This window comes from Manacus vitellinus, unplaced genomic scaffold (genome assembly GCF_001715985.3).
Source record: "Manacus vitellinus isolate BGI_N305 unplaced genomic scaffold, ASM171598v3 scaffold_29_pilon, whole genome shotgun sequence".
Classification (NCBI taxonomy): domain Eukaryota; kingdom Metazoa; phylum Chordata; class Aves; order Passeriformes; family Pipridae; genus Manacus; species Manacus vitellinus.
Window position 1 is genome coordinate 840,878 of NW_021940207.1, and position 25,750 is coordinate 866,627.

At 40.2% G+C, this 25,750-nt stretch overlaps 2 protein-coding genes across 2 annotated transcripts in view; one reads left to right on the forward strand and one right to left on the reverse strand.

Moving 5' to 3' along the window:
* Positions 1-16,710, forward strand: part of USP13 (ubiquitin specific peptidase 13) — a 45,708-nt gene extending 28,998 nt beyond the window's left edge. Inside the window, exons 11-21 of the mRNA XM_018074955.2 lie at positions 1,761-1,886; positions 3,228-3,381; positions 4,727-4,901; positions 5,308-5,396; positions 5,770-5,892; positions 7,736-7,762; positions 8,497-8,640; positions 9,609-9,775; positions 10,278-10,440; positions 12,062-12,146; positions 12,793-16,710. Of these exons, the coding sequence (XP_017930444.1) occupies positions 1,761-1,886; positions 3,228-3,381; positions 4,727-4,901; positions 5,308-5,396; positions 5,770-5,892; positions 7,736-7,762; positions 8,497-8,640; positions 9,609-9,775; positions 10,278-10,440; positions 12,062-12,146; positions 12,793-12,886 (1,347 nt within the window). The 3' untranslated portion in view covers positions 12,887-16,710. The remainder of the gene's footprint in view (positions 1-1,760; positions 1,887-3,227; positions 3,382-4,726; positions 4,902-5,307; positions 5,397-5,769; positions 5,893-7,735; positions 7,763-8,496; positions 8,641-9,608; positions 9,776-10,277; positions 10,441-12,061; positions 12,147-12,792) is intronic.
* Positions 16,711-24,426: 7,716 nt separating this feature from the next.
* PEX5L (peroxisomal biogenesis factor 5 like) overlaps positions 24,427-25,750 on the reverse strand; it is a 100,027-nt gene continuing 98,703 nt past the window's right edge. The window contains exon 16 of the mRNA XM_018075028.2: positions 24,427-25,744. Within this exon, the coding sequence (XP_017930517.1) occupies positions 25,540-25,744 (205 nt within the window). The 3' untranslated portion in view covers positions 24,427-25,539. The remainder of the gene's footprint in view (positions 25,745-25,750) is intronic.

Genomic DNA, 25,750 nt, shown 5'->3' on the forward strand with positions numbered 1-25,750 from the left:
GGAATGTGAATTTATGTTTTTTTCAGCTTGGGGATGCTTTTTGTTGTTTGGTGCCTTCCCCCTCCCACCACTAATGCTGATATACATTGAGATATTATTTTGTCTTTCAGACATTTTAATAAATATAACTGCATAGAATTTTAGGCCTTCAGTGTTTTCAAGTGCTTCTGCTTTGTGTCTATAAAATCAATTATTAATTTAATTTTTTTTCCTTTCCTTTTTTGTCCCCTCCCACATGCAAAGAAGTTCTCTAGCTTTCTGAGCCTTTGGAACTCATCCAAAGTTTTGGGGAGTTGTTGCTTGTAGAAGCAATTCATATGAGATCTGCAGTGGTCCAGCACAATCTATATTTAGCTAAACTATTTTGCAACTGTTGATGGGGAAAATATGCCAGGTATTCTATAAATATTCATGGTACTGTGGAGTTGAAATTTTTCACCACAGGAGTTTAGCCTGGAAATGGCAGCATTTTTCTTGGACCCACTTTAACATTAAAAAGAGGCTGAAAGCCTAATGGGTCATCAGCTACTACTTGATTTTCTGTTTAGAGCTTTAGCTTTGGGGGAGTTTTGTGTCCTTGAGGTGGAAAGGGTTTAGATTGCAAGATTCAATCCTCTTTTATAGACTGTCACACATAGCATGTTTCTCTTCTTCTTGTTCAAAGTGTATAGGTATAAACAAGGCTTGATTCCAAACTCACTGCATTATACAGCAGGATGAGTGTGCCATAATTCTGCTTCTGGCATGGGAAGAAGCCTGGTATTTAGTGATCTGAGCTAGTTTATGCATTTCTCTCCCCAGTCCTAGTTTTGATGAAAGGCAGTTGAGGGCATTGAAGCAAATATAACCCAAGATTCAGAAATCCCTAGAACATCTCTTTGTCCAAGCAATACCAGGACTCTGTCTCTTGACAAGAGACTTTAAGGAGCATCTTAGGCTAATGTGGTTGCTGGTGTAGTGCCAGAAATTAAAAAAGAATTAAAATTGAGAATCTGCCTCTGGTTTCAGTGGTTCTAGGAATATTCTTCCCTGGTAAAACAAAGAATAAAATTTTGCTCTTTTAGTGTGTGCTTTATGTGCCTCCCATTTCATGCTGCTTTTTCTATTTTTATCTTGGTGTGATAATGCAACTCTAGTAATGAATGAGATTGACTGAGTTTTTAACAGCCTCTGAGAATTATACTTTTGCTAGGATGGCCTTGAAAATTATTTTGTCTCATAGAGGAAGAGAACAAATCTGAAGAAAAGATTCTGACCCCTTCAGAACTGTTACTTAAATGGCAAAACAACTAGTGTTGTCTTGAGGATCTGGAATGGCTGGGGAGTCCTCTTAAACTAGCATAGAGGATGAGAAAGTCAAAACTAGGACTCTCTTGGAAGCTAGAGATTTTCTGATTTAGGGTAGTTTCCTACTGAAAGGCTAAAGGCAATAAGTTATGGTCTTTCAACACGACCAACACCTTTCTGAAAACTACTAACCTTTAGCAAACCTTCAGTAGTCTCTTTTAATTTACAAATGCCTTAGAACAGGTAGAGTGAGCACTGTAGAAACTAAGTCATAAAACATACTCTAAATCCCCCAAATCATGTTTTGGGCCCTCCCCATTTTTATTAAAATAGAAAACTAGATGAAACAGAAACTATCATTTCTCCGGTGGCAGAAAAGGGCCACAGGTAGATCTAGTGGAGTGACTTTGGGATATTTGGTCCAGGATTGAATAAAAATGTTTCTTTAAAATTTTTCTCTTTGTTTTATTTAGCCTCAACGCAATGGAATATCTCCCAGGATGTTTAAGGCTTTTATAAGTAAAGGCCACCCAGAATTTTCCTCTAATAGACAACAAGACGCACAGGAATTTTTCCTACATCTTATAAATCTAGTAGAGGTGAGAAAATCCCAATTACTGCTTCTTTTCCTTGGTTATATTAGAAAATGAGGGCAAATCTGTTGTATGAGAGTCTAATTTTTTTAATTATAGTGTATTTGGTCTTAGATATATAGAAAATGCCACTAATGGAAATGTATTTTGGTTTAGAAACAGTTGTTTCTTTAATTTTTCCTTTTCTTTACTTCAGACTCTTGCATGACCATGCACAGGGCCAATGCTGCTGATAGCAACTGTAGGAGATATAAAGAGGTCAAGCATCACTGTACAGGCTATAAGATTTATAAACATATGTGACCTTTTAAATTGCTGTTTGTGTTATGGTTACATACTATCTGTTTGCTTACCATATTGAAGTTTGTAATGGAATATTAACAAATTGGGTATTATTATTATTATTATTATTATTATTATTATTATTATTATTATTATTCCTAATTCATATAATTGTTGGGAGCAAATTAATTACCCTGTCCAGCTCTTTTGCAAATCCCAGCTGTACATCATTGAATCATGGGAGGAAGGACTTCTCTGCTGAAAACTATGTAACTGTTTGTCAGTTGAATATTTTAGTATAAAATTCTAAGTTCTACTGAGCTCCAGCTCACTGCTGTGTGTATAAGAATCATACTGTGAATTTTAATGCTGTCTTTCTGAAAAGGAATTTACAAATACATCAGTTTTGATGTAAAGCATTTCTTGTCTACCCTCCTCCCTCGTTTTCCCATTTTCCCCAAGAATCGAAGGTGTTTATTCATGTGTTACAGTCTCTAGATGAAGTTACTCACATTTGCATGCATAATGTTCCACATCCCAAAATGCATGTACTGATTATAGGGTGGTTAGAAGACACTTCTCTGTTTCTTGCCTGATAACAGGCATTAATGTGAACAACAAGGAGGAGGTATATTATTTGTTTGACATTCCCATCTGGATAATGAACTACAAGTTGCTTGTTCTGTTTCAGTGCAGATTCAGAGTGGTGGGAGCAATTCTGTTTGCTGAAAGGATGTTCCATGTTATTTGCCTGAGCTTTCTATCTTTATTGTAACCTGCCACCTCCCTACTTCCTTCTGTTCACCTTGCTCAGTCAGGTTCATTAGGCACATGCTCTGCAAGTTCCTGTGTAGAAGGATACTGCTGTGGGTGCAGACATTGTGGACTTCAGTTTATTCTCTACGAGTGCAAGATTTTTGCATGCAGTCCAATGCAAGCTGAGCTGCCAGATCCGGGTGCAAGCTCGGTGTCTTTGTGCTTACCATAAAACAACCAGCAGCCTTTGGGTTGTCTGGTCATTTTAATGATCATCACATAAGTGATTGGGTTTAATATTCCTTTCAGAGGAACCCTGTGGGTTCAGAAAACCCGAGCGATGTGTTCCGGTTCCTGGTGGAGGAGCGCACGCAGTGCTGCCAGTCCAGAAAGGTCCGCTACACCGAGAGGGTGGACTACATCATGCAGTTACCTGTTGCCATGGAGGCAGCAACAAACAAAGGTAAAGAAAGAAACTGGTCTGTTTGACCCAGGGATGTGCCACACTTGTAGTACAAGGTGTTCCCCCTTGTTTTGCGTGTGTGTTGCGGGGGCAGGGGGGTCATGTGTGTGCCCAGAGATCCCCCTTAGAACTGAATCTCCTTTGTCCTGGGCAGTGAAAAGGTTTATAAACTAACTTCTTCACCATAAAAAAGGAACTGAACATACTAGCTAATAAATATCTGTGTAAAAACACACACTCATAAACCCCGAAACCTCCAAGCCGATCAAAAAAACCGAATTGGCTTTGTGTTTGTTAGCAGCAGATTAGAAGATTTAATATGATAATAGAGAATAGGGGTATAAGATAGTTTGTAATCCATAAATACAAAATACACAATTTGGATATCCTGGACTGTAGGGAAGGAGGATGAAGCATTGGATGTTGATTTAATAAACAGGAGTGGCTTTTTGATGCCTACAAGCTGTCTGAAATAGGACACTTGTTTTTAAAGGAGACAATAGTTGAGGAGACTTGAAAACTTGGAAACAGGAGAGAGGCAGTGACAAATCGTGGTTGCCCCTGCAATCAGTGGTGAAGAGTCTTGCAAACTAACAATAAATGTGTGCTTGAGGTAGAAGTGAAGGAGACATCACAGGAACAGTAGAAGGGGGATGTGCCTCACAGATTCAATATGTAAAATATTTTATAGCCAGAGGGAAGTATTTTGGTTGTTTAATGAGATCCTTCGAAGTAGCACAAAGCCGAGAAGTCTACCTACTGCTTTTCACCTAGCCCACAACTCCTTGAAGTGGACGTTAAGTTTAGGATAACTTTGCAATCTTTGTTCATCAGTTTCAGTGATGATTCTGTTGCTTATAAAAGAGCATGTTATTTCCAGGTAATGACTCAGAAGACAGATTAGTTTATAAATTTGCCATATGGCACTGCTCAGCTTGCTGGTGTCAGGACTTTTTCTAGATCATACATAATCCTGTCCTGTCCAGATAGTCAGATGACAGAGATAGACAGCAATAACTTTCCAACTCAGATGGAGCTGATAAAGTGGGTAGTTGGTGTTAGTATTCACACAGGATTCTGACTGTCATGGCAAGATTTTCATTGGTGGTTACCTGGCATTTCCAGTTCTGTGTTTTCACCATGAACAAACCCCCTTCAAAATAGAGATGTGTCTTTAAGTGTAGCTCCTGAACCTGATGCAGACAAAAAAATTTGGTGTCTAGTTAAAGCCATGTAAAAGTTCTATTGCTAAGTATTTTTTTGCATTTTCGAAACTTGCAAAAATAAGCCTGGTGAGGAACACACAACCATGACAGTATTCATTAGTGTTGTGCATATTTCTCAGATGAATTAATTGCCTATGAGTTGAAGAGGCGAGAAGCAGAAGCTGCAAGGAGACCTCCACCAGAACTTGTCCGTGCCAAGATCCCATTTAGTGCATGTCTGCAGGCCTTTTCTGAACCCAGCAATGTAGAGGATTTCTGGAGTAGTGCCCTTCAAGCAAAATCTGCAGGAGTTAAGTAAGTGTGTGTCCAGCTGCCTGTTAAAATCTGTGCTCTGTGCTTGTCTTGCTACCTGGACATGATACAGAGAGGAACAGACAAAAACACAGTGGGTTTTGCTGTTGTATTGTTGCTGGGGCTCGCTCATAAATGTGATGTGCAGATCAAACCTGACAAGCTGTAGTGATGCCTTGAGCAGGAAATCAATTGTTCTCAACTGTCAGCCTCCAAGAGGTGATGCAGTCTGGTTGTTATGAGCTTGAACTTTAAATGCTCGTAGCTTAATTGTTTGCCCACATTTTAGAATTTGATCCTGTCTATCAACTAGCAATGGTTCATCTCAGTGTGCATGAGGTTCTGAAATCTGTGCTCCATGTGATTTTGTTGCCTTGTTTGAAAGAATTGTATTTCTTGTCCTTGCCAGGACTTCCCGTTTTGCTTCGTTTCCTGAGTACTTAGTGGTGCAGATAAAGAAATTCACCTTTGGCCTTGATTGGATACCCAAAAAGCTTGGTATGTGCTTTTTATATTTACCTTTTCTTCATTCTATCCAAGATAATGGATAAGGTGTACACACTTTGGTCTGTAATGAGGACCTGACTTGACTCTTAAGTTTGTACTGTGAAGATCCTAATTGAGTCTTCTTTCCTTTTATGACAAATTAAACCAATCCATCAGGTCTGTGGGGTTAAAACACAGTTTCATGTAATCTGACCTCCTAGCTAAATTGTTTTAGTGTTCCAAATGTCTCAAATAACTTTTCAGAAGGAGAATCCTTCTGTACTTGTACCTTGAGTACCGGAGTCCCCTCTCTGAAGGGGTAGGTTACACCACAAGGGTCATTTTGCTGGGTGCATAAGCTTAGCCTGTTTCTCTGCTTTTGTAGATGTTTCTATAGACATGCCAGATTTCCTGGATATCAGCCACCTTCGGGCCAGGGGGCTCCAGCCAGGAGAAGAGGAACTTCCAGACATTGCTCCTCCCATTGTCATTCCCGATGATCCAAAAGGTATTTACTGGCTTACTGTCTCATGTGTTCCCCTTTCCTTCTAGCACACAGGGATTCTCTTTAATCTTCACATTTTGGGACTGTGAACAAAAAAGCAGCTCTGTGCTTCTGTCATTGAAGACTTTTACAACACAGCCTTTTGTCTTCCCTGCTAGACAGTCCTAGTTCTTCCAGCTTTGATGTTTTTGGGATTTATCATAGAATCACAGGCTGGTTTGGGTTGGAACGGGGGGTTCCAACCCCTGTGCCATGGGCAGGGACACCTTCCACTAGAAGGTTTGATAACTGATGCTGCTCTTCAGGACTCTCTCCAAATAACCTTCAGTTCATGTCCATGAATCCCTTGCAGTAAAGTCACTGTGCACTTCCCAGGGTCTGGTGCAAAGGACTTGGTCTCAGAGTCCTTTGGGTCTTATGACAGGTGTCAGAAGTGGGGTGGAGCATTAATCTATTTGGTCTTTACATTTTCATAAGAGGTGTTACTAAACTGCTGTTGTTTTGTACTAAATTTTGTCTAAAACCTGGTGATAAAGTAATTTGCAAGGTCCTGTACCTAAATCCATTTCTTGGTTCTTGTGTACTCCCTTGAGCACAGTATATGGTCCAGTATATTTTGGTCAGAAGAAATTTTAAAATCTGTCTTTTATTGCAATTATTGATGTAGGATTTTAGTGTTACAGTTCTGAGCAGGTGCTCTTCTCCTTAGTCACAGACTTTACTTAGATAATTCCAAACACTTTGGTTCAACGTGGCACAACAAGTGCACCACATCTGCAGAACTGATTAATTCACAGGACAATACTTAATGCACAAGGGGCCACAATTTAAGATAACAGTTTTCCAGGCATAGATTAAAATTTTAATAATTCTTAAAATACAAGGATTGTTAGCTGCATGTTAGACATGCAGCTGCCCATGCATGCATAGTTCTCTTCTCTGGATGTACGTGGCTGTACAGCCCATTAAAAAAGGCTGTCTTAAGGAGATGATGTCAAAAGGCTAACTAAAATATTTCTAGAGCAGAAAGAAAGAGGAGTGAATAACATGCTATGCTGGCTTTTTCCCCCTTAAATACCATTTCTTTTATGCTAAAGTTCAGAAACAAGAATATTAGAATGTCCTCCTTCCTCCTTCCCTGGGTTTTTCTGGAAAACAAAATGGTTTATGGCTAGTAAAATGATGCCTTAGTGAATGTCTAGTAAAATGTGCTGATTTATGGCTAGTAAAATGTGACCTTAGACCCAGGTTGTTGCAATTTCCTCCAAATGACTGGCATTTGGGTGCTTCAGTATTTAATATGAAGCCAGTAATGCAACTACTCTCATGACATGATGGCCCCATTTGCTTGGATATTTTTAATAGAAGTGGCATAATATCAAGCTGTATGTAGGTGAAAGAACACCAGTACCTGAAATTGTGTGTAGAGCAAGGATATCACAAAATTCAGTTCTCTAAAGGTTTTAATTTCATCCCACGTCTGTAGAGGTTTCTCACAAAGGCCTGTTCCTTCTTACCCTCTTGTTGAATGGACTGATCTAGTTTTAGTGTAAATGCATGGCTGATGATACTTTATTTATAACAAAACAGATTCTTGCTTGGGTCAACCATCAGCTTTATTTCCTACTGGTTTTTAGTACCAGTGACACTTTGCTCTGAACTAAGGGAAATTACTGCTCTAGTTCATGGCAAAAACATTGGGGATGTAAGGATGAGTGTGCCTTGTCTCTATGAGGTCAAATGTTTCTATGACTTTAAAAATATGGAATTGTTTTTTCACATATGGATCTACTTAACCTTCATATAAGTCCTTTTCCCTGTTTTTTTTTCCATTCTTAATTTTCAGATCGTATGACGAACCATTTCATGGAGTGTACGTATCTCATTTTTCTGAGACTGGTATTTCAGCTGCTTAAAAGGTTGTCATGCTTTTGCTCAGCTAATGGATTCTCATCATAGAGATGCATGAAATGTTGCCCTGCATGCTTCTAAGTAACAGCTGATTTCTGTACTTGTTCAGCATTTACTTCCACGTGTGCGGGATTCTCTTAGAAAAGAGTCTGTAGTAGCATCAGTGTAGCCAGAATATGAGCTGCTCCTCCATCTGCTGCTCCTCAGGAGGATCTTGCAGTTCTGGGGGTCACAGCTGCTTGATCCTGGCTCCCTCTGGACAGTGATTTAATCTAAAGCTGTCATTCAGAGACGAAGTTCAAGTGGACACTGATAGATCTGGCAGGTGTTGTTTCTCTAACCTGCAAGATCCTGCCTTTGAGAGGTGCTTGCTTTTGGCTGCCATTTCTAGATAAGTTCACCATCTGACTTCCTCACCCCTTGAAATCCAGTGGTGAGGTTTCTTAATAAATAAAGTCCTGTAGTCATCCATCAAGGTTTAATGATCTGTGTAGATTACTGTGACAAAAGATTATCTCTAAGTCCATAGCAACTACTGTAATGCTGTGTACAAGGCTTATGGCTGTGGGTTTATTGAAGTACTAAACCAAATCCAAGGGATAGGTACTGTAATATGTGGCACCATGAATAACAATAAGACATCTTATACAGTGGATGAAATTAGACTTTGATATTTTAGAAGGTCTTTTCTTGTAGCCCTAGATATTGATGAGTCTTCAGTTATGCAACTGGCAGAGATGGGCTTTCCTTTGGAAGCGTGTCGGAAAGCTGTGTACTATACAGGCAACCTGGGTGCTGAAGTTGCTTTCAACTGGATCATTGCACACATGGAAGAACCAGGTCAGTGACTGGAAGGTGTAAGTTAAACTCAGTTCCTCGTTGTGTATTTTGGCAGTCAGTAGAAATTTTATAATGTGTGACAGAGAAACAACGGCCCCTTCCCCACCTGGGAAACCTGGAGGTGTGAGTGAATTTTCCTAAGCTGCTCCTGGGATGTGCAGAACTTGACCATTATGTGGTATCCTCTGCCTAGAAGAAGACAACAAACTAAGCTACACCAGAAGTACACCCTCCTGTCCTCACCAATGGTGTGGGCCAGCTCTGTGTTTCCACCCTTTGGCTAGGCCCGGGCTGCTAAGGGGGAAGCTGACTTGTGATCAAGTGTAAGTACAAAGAATCCTGTGGTCTGGATGCTTTTCTTCCATATCAGCCTTCTCTAGCTCAGGCTAGAGCATTCATGCTGTACTTAGAACCTGGGCTATCTAGTGATGGACAGGGCTGCTAGATGTTCTCCACGTCCTGTGTTTCATCCATGCAAAGTTCGGGCTACTGATCCAGCACTGGGTATATCTGAGTACTCACTTGCCAGGAAGCTCCAGATTTGGTTAAGTTCATGCTTCACCTTGGGCTTTTGTGCTGCTTGTGTAAATGGGGAATGAGTTTCACTTGGGCTTAGCTGACATTTTCAGGAATGGAATCGGTTCATTTTACATCTATGCACTGGGTTATCTATTATCCTGGTGACATCATTGCTTCCATACCAGTCTGTGCTACTTTCCTTCAGTTGTTTGACTTCTGCAGTGTGCCAAGTTATTCCACTCTGCTAGATATTTTGTAATGTGCACATTCATTTTGGGTTTTTTGAGGCTTTCCACACATCTAAGTCCCAATTTAGATGCCAGTGAAATGAACTTACATTGATTTCGGGACTGCTTTTGAGGTCCTGCTTGTTGTTTGTTTGTGTTTTTTGTTGACTTTCCACTTCAGTGAGGCAAAAGAATGAACTGATGAATATTTGTTTGTTCCAGACTTTGCTGAGCCATTGGTCGTATCTGCATTTGGAGAAGTTGCTTCCAGTGGGGCAGCAGCATTAGGAGCTGTAGGGTTAGATAACCAGCCTCCTGAAGAGATGGTTGCAATTATCATTTCCATGGGATTCCAAAGGAATCTAGCAATTCAAGCGCTGAAGGCAACAGTGAGTTCCATGGATTATTGGTAGCACTTGAATTTTGTTTCATGTTCTGTGCTTTGTACAGGTGCATGCTCAGATGCCTATGAAGTGTATATAAAAATCCAGTTAGTGGATCATGCACCAGAACTATTCTGGCAGAGTGTGGGATGCCTGACTTCTCTGGAGTGGGGATGGCAGTTTGTATGTTTCACTCAAAGTGTGGAAGACAGTGAGGAAAACTTACCTGCTTTTACTATTGTTCAACAATAACCTGGATGCCTAAAGGCTATGTGTCTGCAACATAAGAACCTGGGGCTATGGGTCTTAGTTGTGAGATTATTTCTTTTCCATATTCCAAGCTTCTACAGAGTGCTTGTTGAATACTATTTTACTTGGAGGTAGATTGTGTACCTTACAAGTTTTAAGTGCTGTTAACATGATCCTTACTCTGTTCAAATACTGTTGAGTGGCAGCATGATGGTAGAGAATGTATTAAAGACTGCTCTTTTGATTATTTGGCTCACAGAACAATAACTTGGAGCGTGCATTGGAATGGATCTTCAGCCACCCTGACCTTGAGGAAGAAAGTGAACCTGCCTTGGACACGATGGATATGGAGAACAATGCTAATGCCAATATCCTTGCAGACACAGGGTCAGAGGGACCCAGGATCAAAGATGGGCCTGGAAGTAAGTTCTCCTTCAGCTTAGAACTGGTTATCACGTTGTTGTGTCACACCTATACCATTCATAGAGCTCCTTCCTGTTTTGAAAGTAGTTACTGCGCCTTTTTGGACGTGATCCAGACAATTCTCTTCCAGTCTTGCTTCTGGGCTTGGTTGGCTGCTGAATTCTGTGGGCTGTGTTTGCTCAGAACACTCTTTGCTTGGACTCACTGAATAACCTGAGTCCGAGTTTGTTGTTACCAGAGCATGTAAGTCTGTCCTGGCCAAGATTTACTTTTTTTTCTGTTGCTATAAGATAAAAAGACAGAGAAAAGCTACAATGTTTAACTCCTCAGAGTCTGAGCATCCTAAAGACCACGCTGCTGTTACAGACCACCCGAGTTTCTGTCCTCCTGCGGTCTGCTGGACAGTTTCATAATCCTTTCAACCAAGCTCCTTGTTCAAAATATGTCAGATGTAGTTTGTATCCTGCATGTCCTGCTTTTGTTTTGTTTTCTTTTGGTTGAGATTCTCTGTCATACTACTGCTAAATAAACCACAAGATGGGGCTAAGGTACAGCAGGCAGAGTTGTGAAGCAGGCAAAGAACCTGATGTAGGTGAAACAGCACTGGAGTACAAAAGCTCAGCAGTGGTGCTAACATAAGGATAACACATAACATTTTTTGAAGGGCCTTTAGTGACCAGTTCTGAAAACTGTAGTATGTTTTAAACTTCTACCTCTGTTCTTGAATGTAAAGGTCTTATGAAAAAAAAATTAACAGACAATTTTATTTTTGTTTCTTTGGTTGCTACTGTTATATTAGCATTATAAATACCAACCTTAATTCTTTTGGAGACATGGGAAACATTGATTATTGTTAGGTTGAAAAAAAGAAGATTTGGAATAATTATTTTTTGTGGTACTTAGCCTTTATAGACTGAGACCATTTACTGAGTGCCTGAAATCCTGATAACCAACATGATTCTGTAAAATGGCTCCAGAAAGCCCTCTCCACCAAAATCCAGGCCCATGTCCTTATGCAATATCCTGAAAGAAGGTACCCTTTTACTTTTGGTGGTAATTTGGGTGAATGGCATGAATGGGTGGGGATGAAGAACCAATGCTGAGTTCCCCAGGGACTTTAGGCACAAAAATTGTCCTTGTGTTAAAGGAAGAGGTTTCATTCCTGTTCTTTCTTTTATGGGCTGCTAAAATATAAACTTCTGGATTTTATTTGATTTTTAGGGGATCTGTGATCACACTTACAGACATGGCTAATTTGTGTGCAGAATGAACTCCATCTCTGGCACTTTCTGTGGTGCTATCTGTGAACTGGGAATGAATCTGCTGTTTTCTTTCCTGGTAGGGGCTGTGATCACAGCCCTGGTGTGTGCACAGACCTGTGTGGGTTTGATTAGGATTGGTTTGATGTTTGACAGTGAATCTGATGTTTGACAGTGAACCTGACCAATAGGTAGAGTGAGAGTGTGCTGCGGTGCTAACAGAAACTCTGTTTGGGGGTGCAGAGTGTGAGTTAGGAGTGCTCAGCTGATTCTCCAGTATTAGAAAGAACATTTCCCCTGGAGTCATATTTCAGTGTTAGCAATAAAAACCTTATGATGCCATTTGTACTTCTTAAAACAGGGTATGAGCTGTTTGGGTTCATCAGCCACATGGGAACATCCACGATGAGTGGCCACTATGTTTGTCATCTCAAAAAGGAAGGAAGGTGGGTGCAACTGGGAGACTCACACAGGGATAAGCAAATGCTTGGTTCGAGGCATGAATCTCTACAGTGCAGGGTGTGCTCACAGCAGACAACACGTGTTTTACCATCTATACATTTCCCAACAAAGAAATGAAATTTGTTACAGATTGTAGATGTGATGAGTCAGCTCTGATTCCACTGAGGTCTGGGCTGAAGTGTACCATTGGCTCTCCCATGCTTGCTGTTACAAATTTCTTCAGTTTGGGGCATTGGTTCTGTATCTGGCTTAGTTTATCTGAGCTGTCCCCCACTTCCTTTTGTTCCCCATTGATAGCAAGCCATCAAACTATGGGCTGATACTAGTATTGCTGGTACTGTGGTGCTGATCTGGGCTGTGATTTTGATACACTCCCATTATCTGGCATTGGGAATCCCTGATTTTCCTTCATTTGAACTGTAATGACACATTCCTCTTCATGTCCCCCTTCCTTTTCATTTCCTGGCTCTGCCAACACTCTACTTTGACTGTTTCTCTGATCTTTTATTCTTGTTGTAATACCTAATTTTAGATTTTAAGCTCTTTGAGGTTCGTGTCTGAGAAGTCTCTGATAAACTAGTGATGATTTTCATACACACAGAGTGTGATCCATCTTTTTTTTCCTTTCAGATGGGTGATCTACAACGACCTCAGAGTCTGTGCCTCAGAACGACCTCCCAAAGACCTGGGCTACATTTATTTTTACCATAGGATACCAAGTTAGACCTCAAATCTATTTCCTGGCCTTAAGAAGCCATAAGCCTTTTTAACCTGCCCAAAAAAGCGTACAATAAAAAAGAAAATCTAAAACCAACAAAAGACCCCTAACCCTTGGACTGCCAAAAAGCAAAAGAAAACATGGGATGTTTATAGTGTATTTAAAAACAGTCATTTGATGCCGCCTTAAATGTTAGACAGGAAATTTCTATTAGGTACTGTGTAGTACATTGTTTTAAATTTATACACCTTAAAGGCCATGCAGATTACTGGTGGAGTTTGCAACCAGTGTGGGGAGAAAGTGAAAGTTTCAGTGTTGAACAAAAATAGCCGAGTGCATCCCAGCTCCTGCCTGTTCTGTCCATGCATCTGTTGAAAACCACGAACAAACATTGGTGTCTTTGGTAACTGGAAGCCAGTGTTTTCAACCAGAACCCAGACCACTTGTGGAAATCATAGAAAAGTTGGAGGGAGAGGGTATGTGACTGTTCTTCAAAGCAGATCTTATTTCAGAGGTTATTTTCAGTGCAGTGAGAAAAGTCAACTAAAGTTATGTCTGTTGAAATTCAGTGGTATAGTATTTTGATTTGCCTTTTTTGATGCATAAGTCTAAGAGCCTAATAGAGATAGAAGCAATCTCCTATCAGTGCCCGGTGAATTTTCTGCCAAAGAGAAATAGTTGATTTTATTTTTGCAGACATAGATTTCTTCATCTTCTCTTGAATGTTCATTTTGCAAGTTCTTCCAACAGATACAAGATTACAGATGGCTAAAAGAAGCAGACTTTTTGACTGTGAAATTAAACATATACCCTCAGGAAAGACAAGGCTATTATTTAAATTTGGTTTTCATATGGAGGAGATAAGGAAGGGTTTAATGTCCTGTTATATTTACATCCGGGGAACTTGCATCTAGACAACTCATATTCCAGCTGAAATCAACTCCCTGACGAAGTACTCACAGTGAAAATCTGCTTTCTGCTAAGGATTCTTTAAATACAGAGTTTACTCTGTGAGCAGGGGAAATTGCTTAGTAAAATTGCTGATTTATTGATTTGTCCCTCTTTCTCCCCCTTAAAAAAACCAAACAACAAAACCCAACAAGAACAAAAAACCTTAAATTGATATTTCAGCCTTCTTAAAACTTGCAAACACACCAATAATCTGATCTCTTCAATAGACACCTTCTGAAAGGTGTTTGATGTCTCTGGCATGGTTTAAGGGATGGGTAGGTAGGGGCTGGCCTTTCCTGTCTGTTTTTGTTTTTTTGGTGTTATTTCAGGTTGTTTTACAATGAAGAATATATATGTGGGCTTTTAAATTATATTTGAAAACAATAATTCTAAAAAAATTACAATGATGAGTGTGAAACCTTTCATGATTCCAAAAAATACCCCAAAGGTTCACAGTGTTGGCCACTGCTTAGAGACTGTTGCTGGAGTTGCCTTGTACAATGTTATGAACTCTCAAAATAAATTGCAACAGTCAAAAAACCCTCTTCCTTACAGAGTGAAGGAGAACCAAGGAAGTGTAATTGCATTTTCTCTGCAGTCAGTTCCTACAACTTTAATAGCAAAAATTCAGGCAGCTACACACTACAGAAGAGAACCCAAATTAAATGTCTAGGTACGAGTAGGGTATTTTATTTTTTTCCCAGTGTTTGGGGGAAAATAGTTCTCCCTCTGATCATAAAGCCTCACGCAGAGCCAAAAAACACTGTTGGTTTTTTTAATCAGTTTTTGATCTTAAAAGATTTGGAGAGAAACTCCAGTGCAATAATTCTGTACAGTGTAAAGGTGCCTAATTGCTGGGACAGCTCCCAGCACTTAGTGCTCTTATTGACACAGAATCATGGTGTCCTAGCATATTAATAAGTGTGAGATTCAGCTGCCTTGTAATTATTGAGCCACCAATTCTGGATGAAATAAAAGCTGCCAGTAATTTTTTTCCTTCTTCCATGTTTTAGATAGTTGTGTACTTCACTAGAAAATGGCAGATCTGAAAATGGGATCAGCAAATTATGCAGTGATACATCATCTATTTAAAATGAAAGAGCAAAACTTCTGTATATCTACATGTTTTTTCATTCTGGCAGTAGGAAAAGAAGAAAAGGCCTTTTTTTTTTTCCTCCTTTAAAAAAAAAAAATGTTTTTTTTTTTTAATTCACAATTATATTCCAAGGAAGTTCAGCACAACAGCTTCCCTCTTGCCTTGTGAACTTAAAGGGCTATTTATAAACTAACAAGATCTGGTGGCCACTGCCTTTTTATTTAGAAAAGTTGGGTAAATAAAGGCCAAATTCCCATGTTCATTATTAAACTGGAAGCATGGCTGGTCTTGTAGGATCAAGGATGGAGCTTGGACTATTGCAAACTATTTGTCTGGTGCATCCTAAAACTGTAATGTCTGTGGGACTGCCTGATGTCACAAGGCACACTTGGAAGGCTGGGAGGAGATAAACTGGAAATAGTAACTGAAAGGGGAGAGCCCTTGGCTGGCTGTGTAAGGGAACTGTAGCAGCTCAGCTCCTGGAAGTTCTTTTTAGTTCATGACTCGTGTTCTGCCCACCCAAAACCACCAAGCTGGTCAGGAGTGCAGGGAGCAGTTTAGGGGAAGGGCTTACAGGACTTCTGAAATTTAGCAGTTAGAAATATGTTAGAAACTCTTCAGTCAGCTGCTTGAGGCATTATTTTATTCTTTCCCAAAGCAGTGGCTTCCCTTCTTTTTCAAGTTGCTGGTTAAGTTGTCTCCCTTTTGTGATGGGATATGTGTGAAGAACATCTTGAATCTGGAGGAGCAGGATGTAAACTCCTGACTCTTCAGCCTAATGTGGGGGAGAGGAGTTTGTTTTGGTGGTTTCTTTTGTTTTGTTTTGTTTTGTTTTTTAAACTACGGCATGCAGAAACCACACCCAAACAGCCCGTACTGAATAATTTATCAGGCTTTGGCTGCTAAAATTTATATGTGCTGAGTTGTGCTGGGCCAGACCTCAGTACACAACCTGGGCACACTCCCTGTGTCTGGGTGGTGGAAAAGCTGCTGGAGAGTTCAGTGTGCTGAGGGCTTCTTGCCAAAAAAGGGATGGAGGAAGAAAAATCACTGTGAGCTGTTTGAGACAATCTAACCTGAGAATTATGGCAAGCCAGGACTTGGCAGTGAATAATTCTCTTATTTCTCAGACTGATTTTTACTTCTATGTATAATACATTTAGGTTAGGAAATTGGAAGGAAGAAAAACTCAACAACTTCTACTCTTTTAGAATAAAAATTAATTTATTTAGAGCTGTGGTTTTACAACAAGTGTAGATGTTTCTGAACTCCCATCACTTGAAACTCTACTGGGTTCAGTGACATTACCTCTGACTCACTTTGGTGGAACTGAAACCAGCCTCAGCCCAGTTCTTTGCTTCAGGCAGCCTCCACTGGGTCGCAGAACACATTTGGAATATGGGTGCAACCAGAGCTCATTAGATTGCTTTAGAAGCCTCTCCAATTCATTCCTTTTGTTCTCCATCCTGGCAGCAGCCATTTTTATCCTCTTTGCTGCTTTCATGCATTGAAAGACTATGCAAAATATGTAACTGGACATTTTATTGTTTTCCCCATCACCCTTCCTACTTTAATGGCTGAGATCAGTTCTGATTTCTACTCACTCTTCAGTGGTTTTACTGTTGTATCCTGGAAATGTCTGTCCTGGTTTACTTTGCACCACTCAGAATTGTTTGCTTGAAGCACTGTTAACTTTTTGGAGAGTATTTGTCCAAGATGAGAAAGGTTGTGAATGACATTGTTGCAACTGTTTTAAATTAAAAAGAAATATTCTCACATCTGGTGACCGTGTGGATTCTTGCTTCTTTCTTTCCTGTCTGAAGAGGAATAGACTGAACTTGTTTTGATTCTACCTCTTTTCTTATTCTTTGTGGTCACTTTTGGTGTTTTACTTAAAAAAAAATAACCTGCAGAGGGAACAGAGAGGTTCATGAGAGTCTTGATTTCTTGTGACTCCTGGCATTTCGCAGATTGAAAAAAAGAGAAATCCACAAGCCCTGAGTTGATATAAACCAAGGCAAAAATAGAAAACAGGATTTAAGTCAAGATTGACTTTTTGTTTTTAACTTTTAAGCCAGTTGATGTTCTTTGATCACAAGAGTTGGCGAGGTTTGTGTGGAATAGTGTTGTCATTTCACCCCAAATTCCTACTTTATCATGGTCTATAATTTGTCATACTCACTTATAAATTTCATCTGCAGTAAAGGAGAAGTCTGTTTTCCTCACGTGTAAGGACTTTACATAGCAATGTGACCACTGGGAGTCTGGTAGGTGCAAGAATAGACCAAAAAAGAAGACTGAGGATGACAAGCATTTCTACTTTTTACAGGATCATGAAACCAGGAACTGGAGGAGAGGTAAAAGAGGTAAATCTGCCAGGCTCCGAGTGACACTTCCTGATGTGGAAATACAGGACATGTGACATGTTGAAAGATAAGAAATGTAAAGTTGGTTCAGCTTCTGAAATCCAGATTTAATGATCTGTTTTGGTCTCTTTTCTATGACAGATATCCTTTGTGAGCATGGCAAGTCACACCACACCGTTCACACCACTTGTAGCAGCTGGCAGAGGTGGGAGAGTCGCTCCTTGTGCAAGCTAAAGGGCTCTGTTCAGACTTCATCCAAGAATTCCCTGTGTAGGATTTGTACTTGCTAGCTTTTGCAGACTGTTTGTGGGAGGTGGTATTGGATAACTCACAAGTTACCACACTCCCCTCTCCCTCACTAAAGCGGGAAGTAATGCCTCTGTCCCTCAGGTGTACTACCAGCTTAACTTGAATAAGGGAGGCACTGACAGCTGTGGTGGAAGACAAATGCCATAAAATTATTGAAGACAGATACTGCATGACTGACAGCTGGTGTGGCATGGGTGATAGTGTTTTCAGATGTCTTCACCAGTATCCTTCCCTGATTTTTTGAGCAGTTTTTTATGTGTATTTGATACTAATGCTTTTCTCCCAACCACTGTCTTTGGCTTCAGGATGACAGTGCTGTGTTCCTGATCTGGGTTCCTTACAGAGCATGTAGCTCATGGGTATTCCTATTGCTGCTTTGTTGGTACATTTGAGCAGCAAGAACTAAATTAACCTTTGTATCTCCTGGCAAAACACACCAGTCTCAAGAGCCCCCAATTACTTTCATCCTAATCCTTAGTGTGTTTTTAATGTCTCTTCCTTTTTCTCCTTTAGTAGAATGTTCTGGTTAAAGCCATATTCAGACAGCTTTCCCTTTGCTGTGGCTGTATGTTCTAGTTCTTTTTCCTGGAGCAACCCACATGTTCATGCAGTGTCAGCCTTCAGATCCTTGCTGGTGTGGTCCTGCTTTGTCCTGTCACAGCCCCCCAAGCCGTCCACAGCCCCCAGCTTTTCCGTCCACAACATCATACAGGAATGTTTGTCCCTCATGTCTGTGCTTATGTTGGTGTCTCATAGGAAAAACATAGAGTGGGAATAATATCATCCTTGTCAGCTCCTTTGTCTCATCCTGTGAAAGCCAAAACTGAAAAATGCTCATAGCAAACTCCTACTGTGGTGTTTGGGAAATTGCTTGAGTAGTGATTTCAGTCACTGAAAGTTGGGTTTGTTTTTTTTTATAAGGATTGTTTTCTGGTATTATTACTTCTGGTTTAATTGTTGCATGGTCTTCAGGAAAAATTCTGATCTACTTTTTTCCCATTTTCCTCATGTGGACTGTTTGTGCAAAAGCCTTTGGGCCAGGCTTCAGCTGAAATAATTTCCAGTTGTAAATATAATTGATCAACATGTTGAAATAAAAATAAATTCTAAAAATAACTCTGCCTCAGAGTAGCAATGAATTTATGAAAAATGAGAACAAAAGCATATTCTGGGCTTAATTTTTAGGCAGAGAAGCATGTTCACTTTGCAAACAATAGGACAGAAGACCTCATTGAAAAAATCTTTTCTTTCAGTTGGAGATGTAGATCCCTCCTTTCAGTTCATGTAATTGTAGTCAAGACCATTGTCAAATTGAAAAGAGATTTTGAAATATTTGAAGCCACAGACAAAGTTTATTTTTTAAAACATATTTAAAAATCGCACAGTTATAAATACAGGTAAATAAATACAATTTAATATGTGGAAAAGAACCCAAGGAAGGCATGCTTCCATTACAGTACAAAAATACTACATCAAGTGTGGTGCTCTGCAAATAGTCATCTATGACCTTAATAAATTTTACACATCCAGTATGCACATAATTTTTTTTTTTTTTTTGAGGAAATAGGTTATTTTTAAACAGCAGTGCAAGGAAACACCAAATTAAAGCATCAGTAAACTAAAGGTCTGTGTTTAATATTATACACAGCTGATAATGCACTAAGTATACAGAGGCAGAGCTACCTGTAGTAAGAAACTGATCTTTTACCCCGTTATGTTCTTACATTCAGATTCTTAATCTGGGTCAATATGAGCCTTGGTAACGGAATGTAAACATTCAGGTGTCGGGCTGAGCTCCCACCTCCGCACCCACCGCCCGCCCTGCCAGGCCTGGCCCCTGCCCTTCACCCTCACACGGGGAGGGAAGTGAGCAGGGCAGGTCTGTGCAGCAGCAGGGCTCTTCAGATGGCCCGGGTGAAAGTATCTGCCAACCCTATAATCTCTTCTTTCCCGTACGTTGGCTTAAAAATAAAGCCAAAAGAACTGATGCAAGATTGCAAAGGTTTTTTTCAAACAGTTTACAGCATATAGAGGAAGCCACACAGAATGCCTCTCAAAACTATATAGTTTTATTTTACTCTAGATATGTTATACTCTGATATATAAAATATATTTATAAATTTCTTTCATTTTTCTGAATTTACAATAGCTTACTGATATTAAAAAGGCTATTCAAATTAAAGGTTTAGCCAATGTTGATGGCATTCTGTAAATGTAGAAGGGGAAAAAAGATCAAAGCACATCAAGTCTTGACCATGCAAGCTTGCTCAATGAGCTGTCACATATGCAAGCATTTGTAAAGTTACAGCATATTTTAGGAAAATTTAGATTCCTTCTGTCTCTCTCCCTTGTTGAATGCCTATTACTTTGTGGGCTGAGGCTCTGAAACTTTCCATGGATTCTGACATGCCTGTTTTTCACTTTGCCTAGGTTTGTTCAAAGTGTCAGTGATCTCTTTATGCCTGGCACTTCTTTTTTCTCATTTATTTCACCAGTCCAAAACCAGTAGAACTATAATGAAGGAATCTGACTTCTAGCCTAGGTAAGGTTTGAATAGTAGATAATACTGTATTGCATGTCCACCAGTTTTTTGACAACGTGCAGTGCATTTTGTCTTATCGTTTTTGTCTGTGAATACTTGGCATATTATAAACATTTATTACATAAATTCACTGTACAGACTGCTAAGCTGACAACACTGGTGACCAGAATTCACATTTTTTCAACTGTGCAGGTTATTCATGCGAAATAACTAATATGTCTCATTTTGCAGATGCATGTTTGGGCAAAAGAGATCTACAACCAATTTACGTTTTGCTCCATTTCTCACTGGCTCCAACAGACAATGTCTGCCAGTAATTGTATCAGTTATTTCTACCATGGTGGCTTTTATGTCCTGGAGGCCCATGCTCTGTGGATGTTCCTAGGATCACCTGGTTGCTCTGTTGGTGTTGTCAGGGTCCTTCTTTTCAGGCCCAGGTTTTCTAAATTTGGCTTATTAGCCTAACTCCATATGCTGAGGTTTCAGATGAGTTAAGTGTCTTCAGCTGGAGGTAGCAGATATTCAGATCTTGTGAAGTTTTACATCTACATATTTCAAATATGACATTGAATACTGAGCTGTTTTCAGAGCTACTGGGCAAGTTTGAAAAGCCTGGCCATGGTAAGAGAGTGCAGACTGAGACAACAGTTTTTTCACTGATTCTTGGAACCTTTTTCTCTAGTTTGTGCTGTGGGGTTTAGACTAGAGAAGAAAATGTGAAAATCCAAACACCCAGCTTCCCTGTGAAAACTGTGCAAATTTAGCTTTTTAATTCTTGAGAGGATTCTAAAACATGTCTGCAAAAACTGTTACTACAGATGTCTGTTATTAATTAAACGCTTGAAGCAAACATGAAATCCACAACACAAAGTGATTTCTGAGGATGGGATTTTAAAAGGGCTCTGCTTTTGGTCTAGCCTGTTCCAAATAATATGAACAACTCAGATTTGAGTTTGGCAGACGCAAAGTACTTTTAAAATATTCCATAGAAGATACCAATCAGTAGTTTGAAAATACCCTATGTGTGGGCCTTCTGCATGCATTCTGTAAACCCATGCTCAGGTAGCATTACTGCATGCATTGGGTTAATGCTTCAGAGTAGTTATTGGTTAATGTAGCTGCATGCAATAGTCACATGAGGTTTTGTGTCATTTGAACCTCCCCCTCAATATTTTTACAAGTGCTATGATTTATCAGATCATAAGAAAATACCATTAGATACAGGTGTGTATATCTGTGTACCTAAAGATCAAATCACTTCTTCAAGACTATCCCCACAAAGTTTCTGTGGTCATTACAGTTTAATGGGATCAGTCAGAAATGAGCCTTTTGCCTTCATTACAAAGCCTCACTCCATAAATAATCCCCATGATTCCAGTGCCTGTTCAGCACGTGCAATGGTACCAGAGCCAGCCCTTGCCTGGTCACTGAATACCTACACGTGAGCTGATCGTGCAAAGTGCTGAGCTCTCCTGTGAAGACTCCAGGGTTCCAGTGCTCAGCAGCTTTATGGATCAGGCTTCTAGGTCACAAATATTCTTAAAGCTTTGCAGAGAAAAAGGACAAGGACAGTCCTAAGCTGGGGGTTAGGAAAATGTTTTTTTAATTGCATGAAATAGAAAATAGAAAAAAGACTCAAAAACTTGGAATCAGTTACCTGGCAGTGATAAATCACCTCTGGAAAAAGAGGGGAGTAAGAAGAACAAGAAACAGAGGTGGGAGAGATGGTGATACACCATTGCAGCACTCTGATTTGGCCTCACCCCATAGATGCTGTGCAGTTGTTATCCTGAAATGTCTGAGTCTCTTCTCTGCTGAAGTGGCTAGTCTGTGTGTGAAACTGCTTCCTTAGACCTGGGCAACCTTGTGCTTGTGTGTTACCTTCCTCTCCAGGTGAGTGGTGACCTCACCCATGCCGTCTGTGGAACAGCACCACTCCCCTGCTCCCACACGGTGCCACCACATGCAATGACTATTATTTCCCATCTTCCTTCCTTGCACACCTGGGTGTCACGGATGGCAGGAGGTTTTGACTTGGTCGAGCTCACAGGGAGCACTGAGAAGAGGACCCAGATTTGCTGTCTCTCACTCTCAGACTCAATCTGCTACTGTTTAGCACCCGCCTTATTTATCCCACCTCATGCTTGGTTAGAAGTACAAGTAGATGAATTCTCTGTTCAGGTTGTTAATATGCTTCAGCCTCCACACTTTTCCTCTTACTGTTTCAGGCAAATATACATGCTTGCCCCTGAATATTTAAGGAATGCTGTGAGGGGGTCAGATCAAAGCTGTGTCTTATCCTGTCTGCTGCACTGACAGTGCTTGGCAGTGGGGGCTAAAGGAGAACGGTAAACGCCAGGATACTAAAGATATCCCCAGAAGTCCCAGGAGCTGCTGAGTCTGACCTGTTAGAGAGAGGTGAGCTCAGTCTCCAGCTGCTTTCCCACACTGACCAGGACAGAGCCGAGTGAGATGTGCCACTGGCCCCTAGAAGTCTACCTGCTTTATCCTTCCCCTCTCGCAGTGTCTCGGTCAGTGGTACGTGGTTAACTTGCCATAGGCTGTCTACAAGAGGAGAGAACAGCTGGGATAATCTCCAAGGGTGTGCACCATCTCTTTGGACAGGCTTTGAAGCCCATGTTCTGTGCAGCAGAACTGCAGTGCTCTTGATGGACCCAGGGGCCTGAGCCTCCCCTCGGGAGGGAGATTTCAGCCCCCGTGATTTGTCTCAAGGTTACACAGACAGCTCATACCACTCCCATGGGTGGGGACATGCATCAGCAGATGAATGTTTTTTGGAGCAGTGCATCTCAGGATAAACTAAAAGCTACTTCCTACTTAGTCTGTTCTTTTTGGAGAGGCTTGGAGTTGCATTTTTTCTTAACAACTGCTGTGTTACTCGTCCACAGGCTGAAGATGATGTCTGGTGAACTGCCATGGGTATCAAATGCCCTTTGTCATTCTGACTCTGAGAAATCAAGTACTTATTTTTTTTTAATTTGCAGATATAAAAATATCTGTTTTTTTAATTTAAAGATATAAAAATAAAGTTTCTGAACAGCTAATTCCTCTGGGTAAGCACTGATTATCCTACACCACAGCACAGAGGATATTCTAGAGGAACTTGTATGATGGCAGGGCATCAAGCAAAATCTAAGCACATATGCCTTTGCTTTACAGCCTCTTCTCAAAGCTGCCTCCCTTCTCTCTTATCACTTCCCAGATTCAATTGCACTGCACCTTCTGCTCTGCCTTATCAATAAAGAGCTGTCATCACACATCGCTGTCAAAGCAAAAGAGCAAACTGTTGTCAGCAGATATGAATACAGCAGCCCACTTAGCTAAAGTGACATTCCCAGTCAGTCCCATACCCCATCCTTAGAGAAAGCTGCAGGAATCAGTTATGAAACGACAGATAAACAGGAATATAGATGTAGACAATGAATTAATAAAACACTCCTGAAAAATTTCTGTAGCTGTTTCAGCATGTCTGATCTGTGGGGGAGAGTGAGGGGTTTTTTAATGACTATCAATACTTTGTATTTAACAAACTATAGATGGTGATTAGATGCAGTGATTACACTGTCTTACATGGAATTTTCCTTTAAGTGGTTGCTGAAAATAACAGACAGCTGCAAGAAACTTAAGGTTTGTACTGGTGAAACTGTCCAACTCCCACAGAGCTTCTTTCTCTGTGATCTGTGCAGTTGGATTTCTTTTTTATCTGGCTGAGCTGGATTTTTCTTTTAGTGTTGTTTATAAGAAATGTGCCATTTGTCCCACTTTACCACATTCCAGAAGCTATTCTGCGCATTGAATTCCTGACCACAAGTCAACACAGTAGCCATCTAATTACACTTTTTCTCTCTCGCTATTTTGGAAAAACATTAAAAATATCAGCAACTGAAAATCACCTCCTAAAAATTTCTATTCCTTCTTTGATTGATGCATTCACCCTGAGCTAAATGTGTTTGATTGTAGCCAATCAATCCATTCATCATGTGGAAATGTACTGCCCCAACACTGTTCCCCATTCATCCAATCAGGGAAAATTAAGATGGTGTGTTTATATACACATTTGTAAGTAGCTACACATACTGGTGTTATATAAGGATTTACTCTGCTCTCATGGAGGTCACAGAGACTCTTGCTACTGTTTACCATAATAGCAGGATCAAGTCTTGGTCTCAATCCTACAAGCACTATATAGACCAATTTCTTCAGGGAAAGTTTTCCCTTGAGCATGATCTGCAGGCAGTAACTCCTATGAAGATTTTTCTTTATTTGCAATAAAGATCTGTGGCTTTTTATGTTCTGAAATGACATCATTTGCATACAACATGTATGTGCATGCACATGCATGTATATGTATAGTACCTGATGGATGCATAATAGAATAATCTTTCTAGTTGTTAATGCAGTTTATACTGTATTTGCATCTTTCTAAACATAAGAATATTGAAAACCCTCTCACTACATTTCAGGAAATGATAGTTGGTCCTCTACACCAACAAGGCCATCCTGTACATTCTGTTGTTGGTAACTAAAATGAAAGCATAGCACTATTTTACAAAAAGAAAGATTAAAGTGCATAAGTACACAGATAGGTGCAGACCCTGCCATGAGCTCCTTTGAAGCAGACAGACTCTGTCCGAGATCAAGGACAGCTGGTTTGAACAGTAACAATTCTAGTGCAAATTGCCCCTTCTGCTGGCAACACTCGGCCTCCCCACTGGTACCCGACCTCACCCCATAGACCTCCATGGACAATGTTCCTCCTGACATTGGACATGGTTTATGAGCCTGCAGAACTGGGCTCAAATGAATCGAGGTACCTTTGGAAGCAAAAACTGGTTGCCAGCTAATAGATATGTCCAAAACAAAACACATCCATTTTACATGCATCTACTTTCAGAGCTGTGTTAAAAACGGACCTTGAGAAGAATTTTCATCAAAGAAATCAAAGGATAGGGAATCCCCATTGTGGGGCAAAGTGGGGTCAGCATAGTGCAACGAGCTACTAAGCAGGTTCCTTGGATGCACTGCTTGCCGTTCTAATGTGCAATAGCCATTTATCTAGGTTTGTTCTTAGTATACATTTTTTTGTAAAGCTGTGTATATATAGAAAGATATAGCTTGCATGGGATGAAGATTCTTCAGAAATTCCTATTTCATCTAATTCAGGGCTTTGTCAGATTACCACAGCTCATTTCAATCATTTGAATTTGAATTTATTTACAGTATTTTTGTGCTTTTGAACTTTTCGAATAATGTCTGAAATAATTCCCCTATTGATCTACAGTCATGATCTATTGGAAAATGTGGTCATTTTGGGATGAGTAATAAAAAAGTTCTGTTTCCTAATACAATTTAGTCAATTTGTGGATACTTTTTATTACGGCTCTAGATTAAAAGCTCTTAAGAGAATGTCTAGATCACCCACGTTGGCAGCTTGAAATAATTCTGGCTGGTCCATCATAGACAGAGCAATCCGAAGTGCAGCCCAAATATTGCCTGATAGAGCAGGGTGGGGAACTTGTTGTTGATTCCTGCTTTTTCTTTGCAAACTGAGAGCAGTGAGAAAATTGCTGACAGCCTCTCTGTAG